General features: G+C 35.4%; 2 protein-coding genes across 5 annotated transcripts in view; one reads left to right on the plus strand and one right to left on the minus strand.

Moving 5' to 3' along the window:
* Positions 1-1,963: 1,963 nt before the first annotated feature.
* On the plus strand, positions 1,964-3,359 carry Hesr (HES-related). The gene is made up of 2 exons (XM_002055043.3): positions 1,964-2,450; positions 2,509-3,359. The coding sequence occupies exons 1-2, from the start codon at positions 2,295-2,297 to the stop codon at positions 2,791-2,793; spliced, it is 441 nt and encodes a 146-aa protein (XP_002055079.1). The 5' UTR covers positions 1,964-2,294; the 3' UTR covers positions 2,794-3,359.
* Positions 3,360-7,125: 3,766 nt separating this feature from the next.
* Positions 7,126-15,036, minus strand: part of Frq2 (Frequenin 2) — a 29,264-nt gene continuing 21,353 nt past the window's right edge. For all 4 annotated transcript variants that reach the window (XM_015171140.3, XM_015171138.3, XM_032440027.2 and 1 more), the window contains 6 exons: positions 10,676-10,700; positions 9,820-9,868; positions 8,287-8,376; positions 8,142-8,220; positions 7,996-8,084; positions 7,126-7,799 (listed from right to left, as the gene is read on the minus strand). In XM_015171140.3, the coding sequence (XP_015026626.1) occupies positions 7,632-7,799; positions 7,996-8,084; positions 8,142-8,220; positions 8,287-8,376; positions 9,820-9,868; positions 10,676-10,700 (500 nt within the window). In that variant the 3' untranslated portion in view covers positions 7,126-7,631. The remainder of the gene's footprint in view (positions 7,800-7,995; positions 8,085-8,141; positions 8,221-8,286; positions 8,377-9,819; positions 9,869-10,675; positions 10,701-15,036) is intronic.

A 15,036-nucleotide genomic window follows, 5' to 3' on the forward strand; every position in this document is an offset into this window, starting at 1 on the left:
TCGATATAGATATAGATATAGATATAGATATAGATATAGATATAGATATAGATATAGATATAGATATAGATATAGATATAGATATAGATATAGATATAGATAGATATAGATATAGATATAGATATAGATATAGATATAGATATAGATATAGATATAGATATAGATATAGTTATAGATATAGATATAGATATAGATATAGATATAGATATAGATATAGATATAGATATAGATATAGATATAGATTATAGATATAGATATAGATATAGATATAGATATAGATATAGATATAGATATATAGATATAGATATAGATATAGATATAGATATAGATATAGATATATAGATATAGATATAGATATAGATATAGATATAGATATAGATATAGATATAGATATCAAAGTCGACTTATATGTATTCTAAATAAATCTTTGACAGATTCGAGCCAATTTGACACCCCAAGCTGCTCCATCTTTAACAGATATCTCAAGTTCATGGGCCGCTAAAAAACAAAATTATGTGGGCACGAGTAAGAGGCAACAAGATAATAAAAACGAGGCCACATACATAGATAGCAAGAAATCTCTGAATTGAACACATGTGAGCTGAAGTCCCTCTGCTCGTTCCCGTTGCTGGCCACCCACTTTCCGCAAGGCAAACAGAGCCAGACAGTGCTATGTCTTGGGGACGAGAAGCATTTAAAAGCAGTTGTTGCCACCAAGTTCCAAGAGGAACTGCCGCAAAGAGTGTCGCCACAACAGCCGCTGCTCGCGTGCAACATTGGTGACCGTGGGAAACTTTACTTTGCCGCAATCTCAAAAAGCCATTTGCCAGCGACGAGAGATCAACAACAACAACAGCAGCAAGAACAACAACAGCATCAACAACAAAAGGAGAAACAAACAACAACAGAGCCCCAGCACAGTCGACGTCGACTGCGACGCGTTGCTTTGCCTGCTGTAATTTCAACTGTTTGACTCGCTGCTCTCGATTGCGCACAACATTTGCAACTGCAGCGGAGTTGCAACTGTCAATGGCTAAGATATCGACTGAAGCAGCAACCAGCAGCGGCACACGCGTCTCTCTATGAGAACATCGTGCCAAGACCGCAGGCGACTTACCTAACAAGACAGAGGGGAATGCAATAGATTCATAGCTGAATTGATATATATAGCGACGCGGCGCTGCTGCTATATATATATATATATATATATATATATATATATCAATTCATATTCATATATATGGTATGTACTTACTTAACTTACTAAATTCATAAATCACGCACAAAGTTTTTATTGTCAAATTCAGAATTAAATATAAAGACCTCATTTAAGAACAGGGAACTAGAGCAGGAGCAGGAAAGAGAAAAAATAAGTAGCAGATAGAGAAAAGGCCAAAAGAATAAACTATAATGAGAAAAAAGTTATTATAGGGCAGTTAGAGCAGGGTCTTCTTAATTTCATGAGAATCTCGTAGAAGGGCAACTAGACTACCTATATGTATATGGACCTACCTAATTATTACTGATTGATGATCAACGCACAGTTCAGACAATCAATTTGTCAATCAATAAGTCAGTAAAGCAAACATTTATACGTACATACATATATGTACATATAATTGTAATGAAACATTCACAAATGTATAAGAAGAAAATGATTGACGAACTGCTTACGAGTACAACAGGAAACGACGGCGTCACTGTGAAGTCGCAACAACAACTGCGCTGCTGACCAGTGGCCGCCCAAAGAACAGCTTGACGAGCTATAGCGGCGGCATTGGCAGCTTTTGAATAAGACACGCATGCGCTGTTGTCAGCATCGCTAAGCGAGAGGAAGAATGGCATGCTTCAGCACGCCGAAGATTGAATACCCTTGCAGACATTTGATATTAGGTGTTGCGTTAGAATTGATTTGACTATAAAACTTGAATTGAGATTAAATTTCAAAATAACCAGTTGAATTATGAGGCAGAAGACGGAGAATGTTTTTAATAATCTGTGTATGTACTGCCTGCTACAGAAAGACGAACCCATGCCTAGTCTGCATAGAAACAGAGGGACAAACAGATGGATATGGTTAAATCGATTCGACTGTGTCGTGAATATCTTCTGCAGTGCGTTACACACTTAATGACAATACTCAACTACCCTCTCGAAAGGGTATATTAATTGCGACGCGGCGCTGCTGCTGCTGCTGTCTCAGCTGCCGACAGTCAGTCGAACCCCAGCGGGCAGATTGTGCGCAGCCTGTAAGCCAAAGCCAAGGTATAGAACAAATAGTTATCCGAAACACAATGTCAACGCATGAACAGGGCTTACCGGTGGGCGCAGTGTCGCGTTCGCATCAGTATCGCAAGGTCATGAAGCCGCTGCTCGAGCGCAAGCGGCGAGCGCGTATCAACAGATACCTGGACGAACTGAAGCAGCTCATAGTGGAGGTTGTGCAATTGGTAAGCAGTCGCTGTTGCTCAGCAAAGCACATATAACACCTATTTTCATAATAACTAGGATGAGGAGACGCTGTCCAAGCTGGAAAAGGCTGACATACTGGAGCTGACTGTGCATCATCTACACAGACAGCTCAAGGCCGCTATCATCCCCAGGCAGAGTGAGGGGCCTATCCACTTGGAGACATGGCACAGCTTTCAGCACTTTGCATTTGGATCTCAACAGTGCATTCTAGAGGTGGTACGATTTTTACATCCTCATGACATGCAGCTCAATAGCAAGTTCCTAAGGGCTATGCAGCAGCTGATGCCAGCTAGACCAGAAAGTTTTTGGCGACCCTGGTAGATGGATACTGGAAGAGATGGAATATGTTCAACATAAGTTGGTATTTACAAATATTTAAATATTATACAAATATATTAATGTTAAGTTTTAGGTAAAAATGGTAAACAGTGTCTAGCTGTAGTTAAGTTCTTATTTTGAAGTTTTTGAAGTGGAAACTTGTACAATTCCCAGCTCATCAGGGCAAATCAAGCTGTTTTCTCTGCCTGTCTCTTTATCACTCTATTAAAACTTTTAACTATTAAGTTATTTTGGTCTAGGTATATATTCCATAGTGCTTGGGTTAGCAAATGTTTGACTACTATAATATTGGAATATCATATTTCTTTTCTGAAATCAAAGGAAAAAGTCATTAAAGATTTACTCTCCCATTTATATGAACCTGTAATACTAATGTGGAATAAATATTGTGCGACTTTATTTACCGAATTTAAAAATTGGTGCTAAGAATAAATTACATACAATAAATTAAGTATCAGAGCAATCAAATGAAGTCAAGTTGACAGCTCGAAGAACGTTTGTTGTGTATTAAATATTTATGGCCAACTAAGTAGTGCGAAATGTTTTAAATAAACCATTATATTGCTTCTTTATAATAATTTCAAAAAACGTTTATTTTTCTTTCTTTTGTGTTGCGTGTTTTCTTAGGTTCATTTTGTGTGCATGTTTTTCCTTTAGCCAAAATCAGAGCAAATAATTTTTGCATTTTTATTGTAAATTTAACAGCGCGTTGGGCTTTAATTAAATATTAAAAAACATTTGCTTGATTCACATCAATGCTAACAAAAATATTGCTTACGTTTGAATTAATCGCACAATAAAAATAATTGCCTTTTGTTGACGATTATTTAATTATATAAAAAAAAAATCTTCTCTTTGAATTATCATAAGTATTAGAGTATATATGTAATATAATAATAGATTATCGGATAAGAACTGTGTATATATATTTTTTTTGGGTATTGTTTCTCTTTTAGTTGTTGTTGTTATTCCTCTTTAACTTAGCTGCTACAATTTTCTATGTACAATTGTTTCAATATTCCTCAAGTCAAGGGAAATAAGCGCCAAAAAATTGATTGTTGCTGCAGTTTCTCTTTTTCCCACATTTCTTTAATGAATCGACAGAATTAAGTTTGATTAATATCATCATAATTTTTGACATATTTTAGTGTGGATTTCGTCATGTAAGCAGCTTATATGCTAGCTAATAATATAGTATATAGCCATATAAATAATCGTATAATATAAATATGTGTTTATTTTTTTTGTTGCATTTGCTGATGAATTTCGGTGAGGATAAAAAGACATGCAAATATTTTGTGCATTATGCAAGTTTAACTAACTTTGCCAACTTAAGACTTTAGGCTGCTTTTGCATATTACTTTAAATAGTTTCGAAATGAAACTGCGCATTACATTCATAGAAAAGTATTAGCTAAGATACAGATTACGTAAATACACAATTTTCGCCTTTAAGATACATTATAATATTTGTGCCGGGCAATTAACAGAGCGACAAAGAAACAATATTATGAACAAGTAGCAAGCTGTCATTACCGGAAATCTCAGCGTTAATTTATTTACTAAATCAATAGTTTATTGCAGCAATTTTCAGAAATTTCGTATAATGTATATTTAAGTATTAGTTTAGAACAGAAGTCTTGAGTAATTTTTATATTTTCACAATTTGTTTGTTTTTTATTTTTTTTATTTTTATTTTTTTGCCATATGAGGAAAACACAAGTTTATTTTTGAATGCCATTGCACTTGATTTGGTTTTAAGCTCTAATCAATCTACGAGTATTTGCACAATTAAACTCCTTGCTTCATGCTTATAAAAACCAGATCTGTTTTTCTAATCATTTTTATATGTCTGAAGTTTTATTTTTTGATTTTTACATTGATTGCTTGAAGTCCTGGAAACGTTACCGATTTCATTAAGATTTGCTGTACGTAGTTGTATTTGTTGAGCGTAAAAATTATATTGAAAAAAAGAACATACTGAAATACAATAAACATTCAATATGAGTAACTAGTTAACTAAATGAAATCGATTCATATTTTATAGCATCAATTTAAATGCCAATAAATGTCAATTAAATTTCGAAATCTTTTTAAAAACTTTTAGTATTTTCTTTACTATTTACCATATTGAACGATCACTGTATATTCAAATTCTACAAAATTCAACGCAAGCTATTTAGAAAACACGTTTAATCAATTTGAAAACAAATGATATATGGCTAGAAGTATATAAAAAAATATATATTTAGCTCTGAACGGTAAAAGAGATAACACCAAGAAAAAGAGAAAGAGAAAGAGAAACACAAGGCAATATTTACGAATAGAGAAGAGTATTACGTGGCTGTAGGTATGATAGAGTATAGGTAAAGCATATTGCAATAGAGAATGTACAATCGAGGTTTTCTTTTTGTTTATAGATGTGGAGTTTGGTTATAACATTTTGTTTAACTTATATTCATGTGACTTTGAACTTAGGTTTTATTGATATTTTTAAATGTTTGCTACTTTGAACTTATTGAAGTCAAAGTTGTTCATTGTTTAAAGTGTTGTTAAAGTTTTTTTTATTTTTTTTTATTTTTTTTTTTATTATATTTTTTTGTTTTGTTTTTTGTTTTGTTTTAATAAAGCTGAACCACATATAAAATAGAAATTATTTTAGTATGGTGATTAGATTGTTGTAGAGAAGAAAATATACGAAAGCAGAAAATTAACAGAAGAGTATAAAGTGTTATGCATAGTGTATAAAGTGTATAGAAGGTATAGAGTGTGTAGAGTGTGTTTGTTTACCAGAGAGTTTCCAGAGAGTTTTGCACGGAGATGATTGTAAAATGCGATAGTTCCCAAGGCATTTCAAATGTATATACTTGTATAAATATTGTATGTAAATATATCGTTTTAATTTCCATTGAATATGTTTTCAGAAAGTTTGCAAGCTCTAAGTAGTTTTCGTAAAGAATGCCAAAATAAATGTTTTCGAAAAATTTGATATTGTTTAATAAGGCATGCAGAAATACGGTATAGTTATGGGTGGTAATATTCAATAATCAAAAAAAAAAGAAACACATATTTCAATAGCTTTTATTTAAACTGCAAACTGTACTTGAAGTATCCATGAGCAGACCATGTATGTATGTTATGTGTATAAACGGTTAACATATAAAGATGCGAATTTAGCTTAAAGCCAATTTTAAATATCTTCCAATAATACATTAAATACTCGTACGCCACGAAATGAAAATAAAGAATAAAAATGTTAGAAAATTTGCCTACGCTAATTTAGTTAAAAGTATTTCGATTTTCAAATAACATTATCGGAGCAATGTTTTTTAGCGCAATGTCTATAGTTTGGAACCAAATTGATTGTCTGCGCATTCGTTTGCTGCAGTGCAATGAAAATTAAGCCTAGCAACTAAAACACATCTATTTAAACATATCTATAAATTTTAAAAGAAAACAAAATAACACGCACATACACAGTCACGCCGAAGGAACACGCTCGTGGACATTAGTCCAGCTGCTAGGATTTTAATAGCTGAAAGAGGGGTTTCGAATAAGTTATAGAGCCATGCCCCATGCAATAAGCTTTCGTGTTCGTGTCAATAGGTTAAACCAATTGTTCAGTGGGGGGTTGCCCCTTTTTGTGCTCGATGACTTTTGAGTTGCGAGTTGTTCAATTTGATAACACAAAACGTTTCCTGACATTGAGTTTAGAGAGCTATGTATGTATATATTGTATATATAAATCGTATATAATTAGTCCAATAAGCAAGTTTTCCATTAATAAACTTCGCATATCAACACGTTCGATTATCAACAGTTGTAACTGTTGCAACTGGCTCAGCAAAAGGCTAAACAATCGAGATGGGAAAGCATCTATTAGCATAGTATTTAGGGTTTGCCTTGGGGCACATACAAGTACGAGTAAGTGTTTGTATGTATTTGTATATATATATATTTTTTTTTTTTTAAAAAAGCATTAGCATTATATTTAGGCATTTACTATGTGTATTAATATTTTGCCCTTGGCGCATTTTGCCTACAATATCTGATTTATATGTATATTAGCATGTATGTAATTAATTTATGAAAAAAAAATTCAACTATAAATTTTATTTATTTAATTTGTTTTCTGTTGGCTTTAAAATTGATTTCTTTCCTTTGCAAGCATTTCAATAAAAATGCTCTCACAATAGAACAAATGCCTAATGTAATTTATACATATGTATATGCATATATATACATATAAATATATTCATATATTTATACATATAAATGAATATATATGGTATGTAGTGCATACTTATATATATACATACATATATGCACATACTTGTATAAATAAGTAAATTTAAAAAAAGCGACGCTATTATTTAAATTGGTGTTTTTTGACGAATTTTGCATAACATTCCTCTGTGGGCTGCATTGTTAATTGTTTTTATAATTTTTATCGTTGTAGTATATGTATATGTATTAAATATCTGCATTATTTGGAATTTCACTTAAACAAATTCAAGTTTCAGTTTTTGTTTTCAATTTGCGTTCGATATTTTAAGCCGCGGCTTTGGGGCTAACAAGCTGCCACTAGGCAAATGACATATAATACATATGTGTGTCTGTGTGTGTGTCCGTGTGTACGTCTGCTTGTGTATGTGTGTGTGTGTATGTGTGGATGTGTTTGTATATGTATAAACTTCTTGCAAAGTTACTTAACCATTATATCAAACCATATTTATTTATTGTGCACGAATTCGTTGTCTTTGCTTCATGCTTCCAACTCTGTGACAATCTCGAATTTAAGCGCAATTACAATTCTTGCGGTTAATCACCACCTAAACTTAACGCCTGCACTATACGTGGATCAGCTTTACTACCCTCACGAAACTCTTCTAAGGTGAGGCGGTCATCATGATTCTTATCCATTTGATCGAAGATCTTATCGACACGCTTCTGCGGTGTATTCTCATCCTCCGTTTGCGGCTGTTGGCCCTGCTCGCGAATGGCATGATATGTTATTAGTATATTTTACTATCAATAATATATATAAATGTTATTAGTATATATTAAACATAATTCAATGAAATATGTATATATATACAACATTCATTACATTCTCAAAAGAGAGTCACACCTCTTACTTATTCTTACGTGAAATTGTGATACTCTCTGGAGTGATAAGACTTACCACCATCTGATAAATGGCATCAACAATATTGTACATTTCCTCTCGAGTTATGTAGCCATCATTGTCCACATCATAAAGACGAAAGGCCCCTGTATAGAAGGTAACATATACATTATTTTTGATGGCACAAGATTTGTATAGCTTACAGTGTAACTTCTCATCGAGGTTTCCACGTGATGTTATGGATAAAGCCCGAATAAATTCCTCAAACTCAATGGCGCCGTCCTGTCGATATTTAAGCCATTGGCCAATAGGGGAATTAATCAATTGCTTATATTTTCATATACTCACATTGTTCTCGTCGAATACTCGAAATACCAAGGAGGCAAATTTACTGGGATCTCCGTCCGGGAAAAATTGCTTATAAATTTTGATGAATCCCTGGTTGCAACGTTTGTTTAAAAATTGATTATAAATATAAAAAAAAAAAAAAACATATAGCAGGAAAAGTCTTTGTTTATAAACATAGAAACTGTTTCCAATTATTATTTACTCTTTTTCGTTTATTTACAATGCATTTTATTAACTTCTTTAAGTTTAAACCAAGGCTGCAAACCTAACAAAAATGTTCTCTGGTTTGGTTCACGGCTCGACATGCTTAAAAAAGATTCCACTCGGCTTGCAGCCAAGATTTAAACACAATAAAATATATATGAAATTGGCAAAGAAGCATTAAGATTAAAACGCATACATGAAATTGAAAGGTTAGATCTTTAAGATGATTGTTTCTGGTGAAAGAGGAATTCTTAATTTTTTTATGAAATGTAAAATTAGTGATAAAATGGCTTATCATCAAAGTACATACAATACACTTCTATTATTAACAAGATTACTTCAGATGTAGGCCGAATCTGATTAGAAAATGGTAATCTACCTTGAATGTGGGCTCCACAAACCGACCAGACAACTTTAACAGTAGGTTCCACCCGCAAGTTTACAATTTAAACATTGCATGGCCACACACACAGAGCTCATTAAATTATGAAATTCAGCCCTCAGTTTTCAAATGAACAAAATAAAACAATTTTTCGATGCAACATCAAAATAGCAAAAGTATTGAATTTATTCTGATGAATTTGCGAGCAAATAATTAAAAAATGTCTGTGAATACGGCGCCCTAATGAGACACAGTGCGTAATCAAATATTTTGTGAGCTACTAGTATATCCATAGATTTTTTGTAGCCATAATTATAGTTGCTGGCAGTACTTATTAAGCCATCCATGAGCGGAATAATTAGACCCGCGAATATCCCAGAGAGAACGGTCCTCAAATTTTCCATTGGGGAAAATGCGAAAAAAATATGATATATGGACGACGTAAACAAAGCCAAAGCCATAGTCAAAAAAAAAAAAAAAAATTATGGAGAGTGCTTGAAAAAACGGCACCCCACATTTGGCATATCAGTAAAAATTCGGCAAGTTTAAGTGGCAACAAACTGGCTGAAAACAAAGCCACAAAACTGCGGCACCAATAATGGCGGTGGCAATGAGTGGGAAGGCCAAACAAACATTAAACCAAAACATAAAATTTCGAGTACAATCATAAAAAAAATATAGTATGTAAATAAAAAAAGCCAAGTAGTTTGCAGCTTGGTTTTTGTTTTTGGTTTTGTTTTTCAGTTTTAAATAGTAATGGTTAAAAATTGTGTATTCCTCTTGTGGAGAGGCTGGTGAAAATGAAAAGGAACAGACTTTTTTAAATTTTGTTATGGTTTTATGGTTTTTGTTAATAGGATTATTTTGCGGTTAGTTGCTTGAATACTAGTAGTTAAAAATAAAATATGATGTATACATTTAGCGATGGACTCTCGTCTCGTACTTACTTGTTCAGTCAGCAGACCATTCGGGCAGTCTTTAAGAAAACCTTTGTGCCTTTTTCACGGGCGGGAATTCGGAAGTCAAAGATCAAAATTACATAGTTTGTTTTGATAGCACAGTTTACAGTTCAGCGAGATAAAGAGAACGAGTTTAAAAACAAGCCAGAGCCAAGGAACAGAAAGAGGCAGGGAGAGAAGGAGAAAAAAAGAAGAGAGAGAGAGAGTCGAATCAAGATTAACATAGAGTAGATACAAGTAGTCAAAGTTGTTGACAACACGTTAAATAAATGTAAGAAGAAAAAAAAAGTAAATTAAATTTAATGAAAACAAAAATATATCGTATTCATATTATATATACATTTGTACATATACTATGGTAAATTGATAGAACCAGCAAAGTTCTGCGAAAAAAAAACAGTTGCACATAAATGAGAAAAATTGTACACATGAATTGGTTAATGTAAATATTTAATTATTGAATGTCAACAATTTGGTGCATTATTTAATGCTAATTAGATTGTGCAGCCTCGCTTCAAGGAATGCCAACTGATATTTACATATTGCGGCGCATTCGCATTCGAATATGCCCGATTCTCATTTAATGCATTACTTACAATTAATCGTATTTGACAGCAAAACTGTTTAAAGTAATTTCGAATTTTGTAACGAATGCACACACACCTCAGAGCGACAAATGAGCAAAATGATTACATTTAATTCAAATATGGCAAATGGCATGTGTGTATACATACATATATACATACTCATAGATGGACGCTAGGAATAATAAAAACAAACAAAAAAAAAAAAAAAAAAAAAACAGTTGCTGTTTGCTGCCGAGCTGTGGCAGCAATGTGCTTACCATTGACGTATTTCCTTTTCAGTAACTGGAAAGAGATTCAAGAAAAAATTGGTTATTAAAATTACAGAATAATCCCACGCTCAATACAATCTACATAACTAGGCCACATATACAGGGCTGCAAGACGAAGACGAACCGTGTCTTGAATTCCAAATTATTTCTTACAATTTTCTCAATATCAAAATGTCGACAGAACAGAAACCGAATGGTAGGTTCAAATGAATGTTGTTTCATTCAAATTGAAAATAAATAACAAATCAAGATTTGAAGCAAGATCTTGGCTAAGGGATATAGGCAATCCGGCTCAAGCATCAAACTTTAAGGCAGGAAGCTGATTCGAGCTGTAAACCAAAATAGTGACCATTATTTTTGGCCCACAGCCCTGGTAAATACTCTCAATAATTCATAAGTCGAGCGTTGGCCGTCGTCCCCAAGTCGCAAGTACTCATTGATCCCAGTACTCATCCCATTGAGCTGCTTACCTCTTACTTTATCGCTCACATTACACAGCCATGGAGACAGGCAACGTAATGGCAACTCAAATAATTTGGCTCAGCCGCTGAGTTATGGCGGCTTAGCTCGAATTCGGACGGCTTTTGGCTATCAACTTGCCACGAAAATTGATGATGTGTCATTGACAGGCTTAGGCGCATCAGACCCCACTAAACAGCTATGAAATTGACGGGGTAGCCAGCCGGAAACATAATAGCAGCTGTGTGCAGTGTGTATGTTTGGAGTTGCATAAAGTGCATATCATTTAATAAATCATTTAATTTATTACCAGGTAGCTGTCGAGCGCAGTCACAGTCATTCACACACACATCCAACAACCGCCCACACACTATCAGCTGTGGCACATACCTCCAACTACATAGATGTGGGTTTGCGTGTATGTGTATCATCATGTAGTACTCTAAGAGGCGCGTGTGGTGCATGCACGTCTGCACTTAGAAGGCTGAGCGTACGAAACTGTGCCCTGTGCCACTTTACAAATGAAAAACACTGAAAAGCAAGACTCAACTTGGTGTAACGAGCTTGAAATACCCTATCAAATTTACAACTAAACAGGCCGCATCTCACTGCCGACATTTCTAGCAAATTATTTGATAACACTTCATATCTGCAGCCCAGGCAAATGGGTAGCAAATGAGTGGCATATCCCAACTATAAAATATAGTGTTTTACGCAGGCTTAAGACCGACCCGCTTTAACTCTGGCACCCCAATTAATTCTTCGCTCTGAGCTGTGCCTTTAACCAAACCATTTGTTCAGAAAAGCAAACAACCAAAACCATGGATGGAAGAGCTTCACGAAACAAACCCAATGGCAGGGCGCAGGTTCAAACCGCAAGCCGAACAACCTGCTATTTATTTTTTCGTTTTGCAGCCCTCTTATAAATATTTATTTGCTGAGTTAATTTTATGGGGCTGTGGATTGGGCGAGCTTGAGCATATCTTGAAAATACTTGTGTAAAATGATACGAAAATTGAGCGTTAATTGGCAGCACTTAATAGATTTCTAAATTATAAAGCAGCAATGAATGAAATGCTTGTGTGTTGGTGAGCTTGATACACTTGGCAAGCACACTTTATGAAGACGCCTCTAATTAATTGTAAAGTGAAACGGCATTGATAGAAACTTATGTATGCTTATCTAATAGCTCGGGCAGATTTGATCTAAGCTTTTGTTTAACTATGCGCCTTGTAACGTATAAGACAGCGAGCTAATTTGAAATTGTGGCATATGTGAATTGCAGTACACATTAGAAAATGAAATGGCATTGGGGTTAGTCTGCAGCACATCCTTTGCGTGCGCTGGCTCGGACGACACAACTCTGCCTAGGAGTTGGGTCGTCTTGAGGCAGTGGCCGTCATAGTCTTTGCACGCAAACCAAGTCAGCGGCAGCCATTGAGCACAAATTGAAAAGCCTCCCCAGTTGCCTGGCATCAAAATATAACTCATTATAAGCCGCACAAGCAGAAACGGCACCCCTTTTGACCCGGGCACCACGCACCCATCGAACCACTGGCGCCCCTTTTAAAAGTCTACGCACGCCAACGCGTCGGCTAAGTTGGCTCCTGGGCATGTTGATGTCGACGTTAAAGGACTTTTACCATTGAATAATACATGTGTATGTGTCTGTATGGCTGTGTATATTTGTATGCGTATGTGTGTGTCTTTCTCTGTGTATGTGTGTGTGTGTGTGTAAAGCGCCGCCAGCAGTAAAGCAAATTAGTTCATAGCCCGGCGCATTGAGTGAGCTACTCAAAGATCCAATTCGACCCAACGACCCTGCCGCCACCCAGCCCTAGAATGCTGCTGGTTGGTAAAAACAACAAAAATTTATTTCGATTTAAATGTTTATTTGCACAAGGCGGCATTTCTCTTCTTTTTTTTTTGCGATTTTGTCTGTCCAAAAGTTATTTGTGGCCCGCAGTGTTTATTTAATCATTTTTCGTTGCCTGCTTTTAGGCGCAAGCGGAATAAAAAAAAGGCCAACGGGTCCTGCGATTTTGACTTTTCTGTATTTAATTTAATTTTAAACTGATTAAATTTAACTTTTTTATAAGCACACACACACACATACAGGCAGGCAGGCAAGCACACACCTCGCAAGTAGCAAGGACTCAGGCGCCGCCTGGGAGTGCCCACATGCTAATTAATGAATGGCTGCCAAAGCTCCTGCCAACATTCACACATTCAGAAAACCAACAAAAATAAAAAATAAAATTAAGAAATAAGGGAGGAAAAAAAAAACAAGCCCCGACTTGCATGCGGGCACTTACATGTGTGCACATGCATGTGTGTGTTGTGTGCGTGTGACGGCAAACTTTTTGTAGCTGTTTGCTTTGGCCTCACAAATTCGTGATGAGGATACCCTGTAAACAAGCGGGGCTTAAATATGTGGTAAACACGCTACAGAGCCGCGCAACAAATGCGCCATTAATCAAACACCTCCTCCAACCTTCGCTTTCATCATTCCACCTATTTTCCACCCGTATAAGTGCATTTCGTAGGTTTGGAATTGAGTTTGCAGGCGATTTGAAGCTCACTGGTCTTTAAATCGTTTTCATTTAGATCTTTAAATTCAAAAGTTTCATGCAACACGCACTTGCCAGCTTCTGGGTGGACTTTATCATTTCTCATGTGTAACTTTTAAAATCCCAACAACTTTTCACACTGTTTCATTGATCGACAAACGGCTTGTCAGTGTCTGCCTAATATATTGCATAGCATCATTATAATACGAAAACTGAAGCTGTTTGCCAATTCAACCCAAGGCATCTCTCGTGACCTAGGCAGCATTTTAACGTTCACGTGGCAAACACTTAACCATGTAATAATTAATTACTCGCAGCAATGGTATCAAAATTCACGATTCGCCTTGACACATTTCATCATGCAACTTTAATTCAAGTTCCGCGTGCGGCTTGTAAATGTCACGATTTAGAAACATGAAACCGATTGCGATTGCAAAGGCTAAACGGGGATAAGACTTTATTGGTCAGAGAAAGAACAAGAACATATATCAACTGAAGGAGGCAAAGAGAGAAAAATATATGTGACAGTCAGGTCCAATTTTATGCTACTTATTCAGAGTTTATAGACACTTGTACTGATCATATCTGAAATTAGTCGACAGAGACAGAAAAGTTGAATTGGAAAAATGGCAGAGGGGAGGGCTTATTACTCTGCCTGTCATGGCCAACTGGTTCTCTATCCATTCTTGTTAAAGTTGACGTTAAAGTTGACGGAAATGTAGTTCTATTTACTATCCCCTAATTATGTTGTTCCTTTTTTTTCTTGTCAATTTCAATGCTGTACCATATTTTCCCACTCTAAACCTCTCTCTCCTTCCCACTCTTTCTCTGTCACTTCCTTTCCGTTTCTCTCTTCCACCATCTCCCTCAGTCTTTCCCAATTGAACTTTTCTGTTGGAGCTTAATCAATATGTTTGTGTAACCATTACAACCGGACAAGGAAATGAATTGTCTGACTGACTAACTCATTGCTATTCTGATTGACTAACTCATTGAATAGCTGGTTGACTGATAAACTGGTTGATTAACTGACTGACTGATTGACCAACTCATTGAATAACTGACTGACTGATTTACTCACTGACTGAATGACTACCCACCCGACTGACTGACTGATTGACTGATTAACTCAAAAATTGGCTGACTGAGACTGACTGGCCGATTGAGTGTTCGACTGACTGTGTGTCAAATTGCCGGCTTAACTGATTGACTGATTAGCTGACTGACTGACTACCTGTCTGACTGATTGATTGACCGACTGACTGACTAACTGATTGCTATTCTGATGGACTCACTCATTGACTAGTTGGTTGATTGATT

Source organism: Drosophila virilis, chromosome X (assembly GCF_030788295.1).
Source record: "Drosophila virilis strain 15010-1051.87 chromosome X, Dvir_AGI_RSII-ME, whole genome shotgun sequence".
Taxonomy (NCBI): Eukaryota; Metazoa; Arthropoda; class Insecta; order Diptera; family Drosophilidae; genus Drosophila; species Drosophila virilis.

Coding starts and splice junctions, on each gene's coding strand:
- Hesr (XM_002055043.3), top strand. CDS start 2,295: ATGTCAACGCATGAACAGGGCTTACCGGTGGGCGCAGTGTCGCGTTCG. Junction 2,451..2,508: donor TAGTGGAGGTTGTGCAATTG/GTAAGCAGTCGC, acceptor CATAATAACTAG/GATGAGGAGACGCTGTCCAA.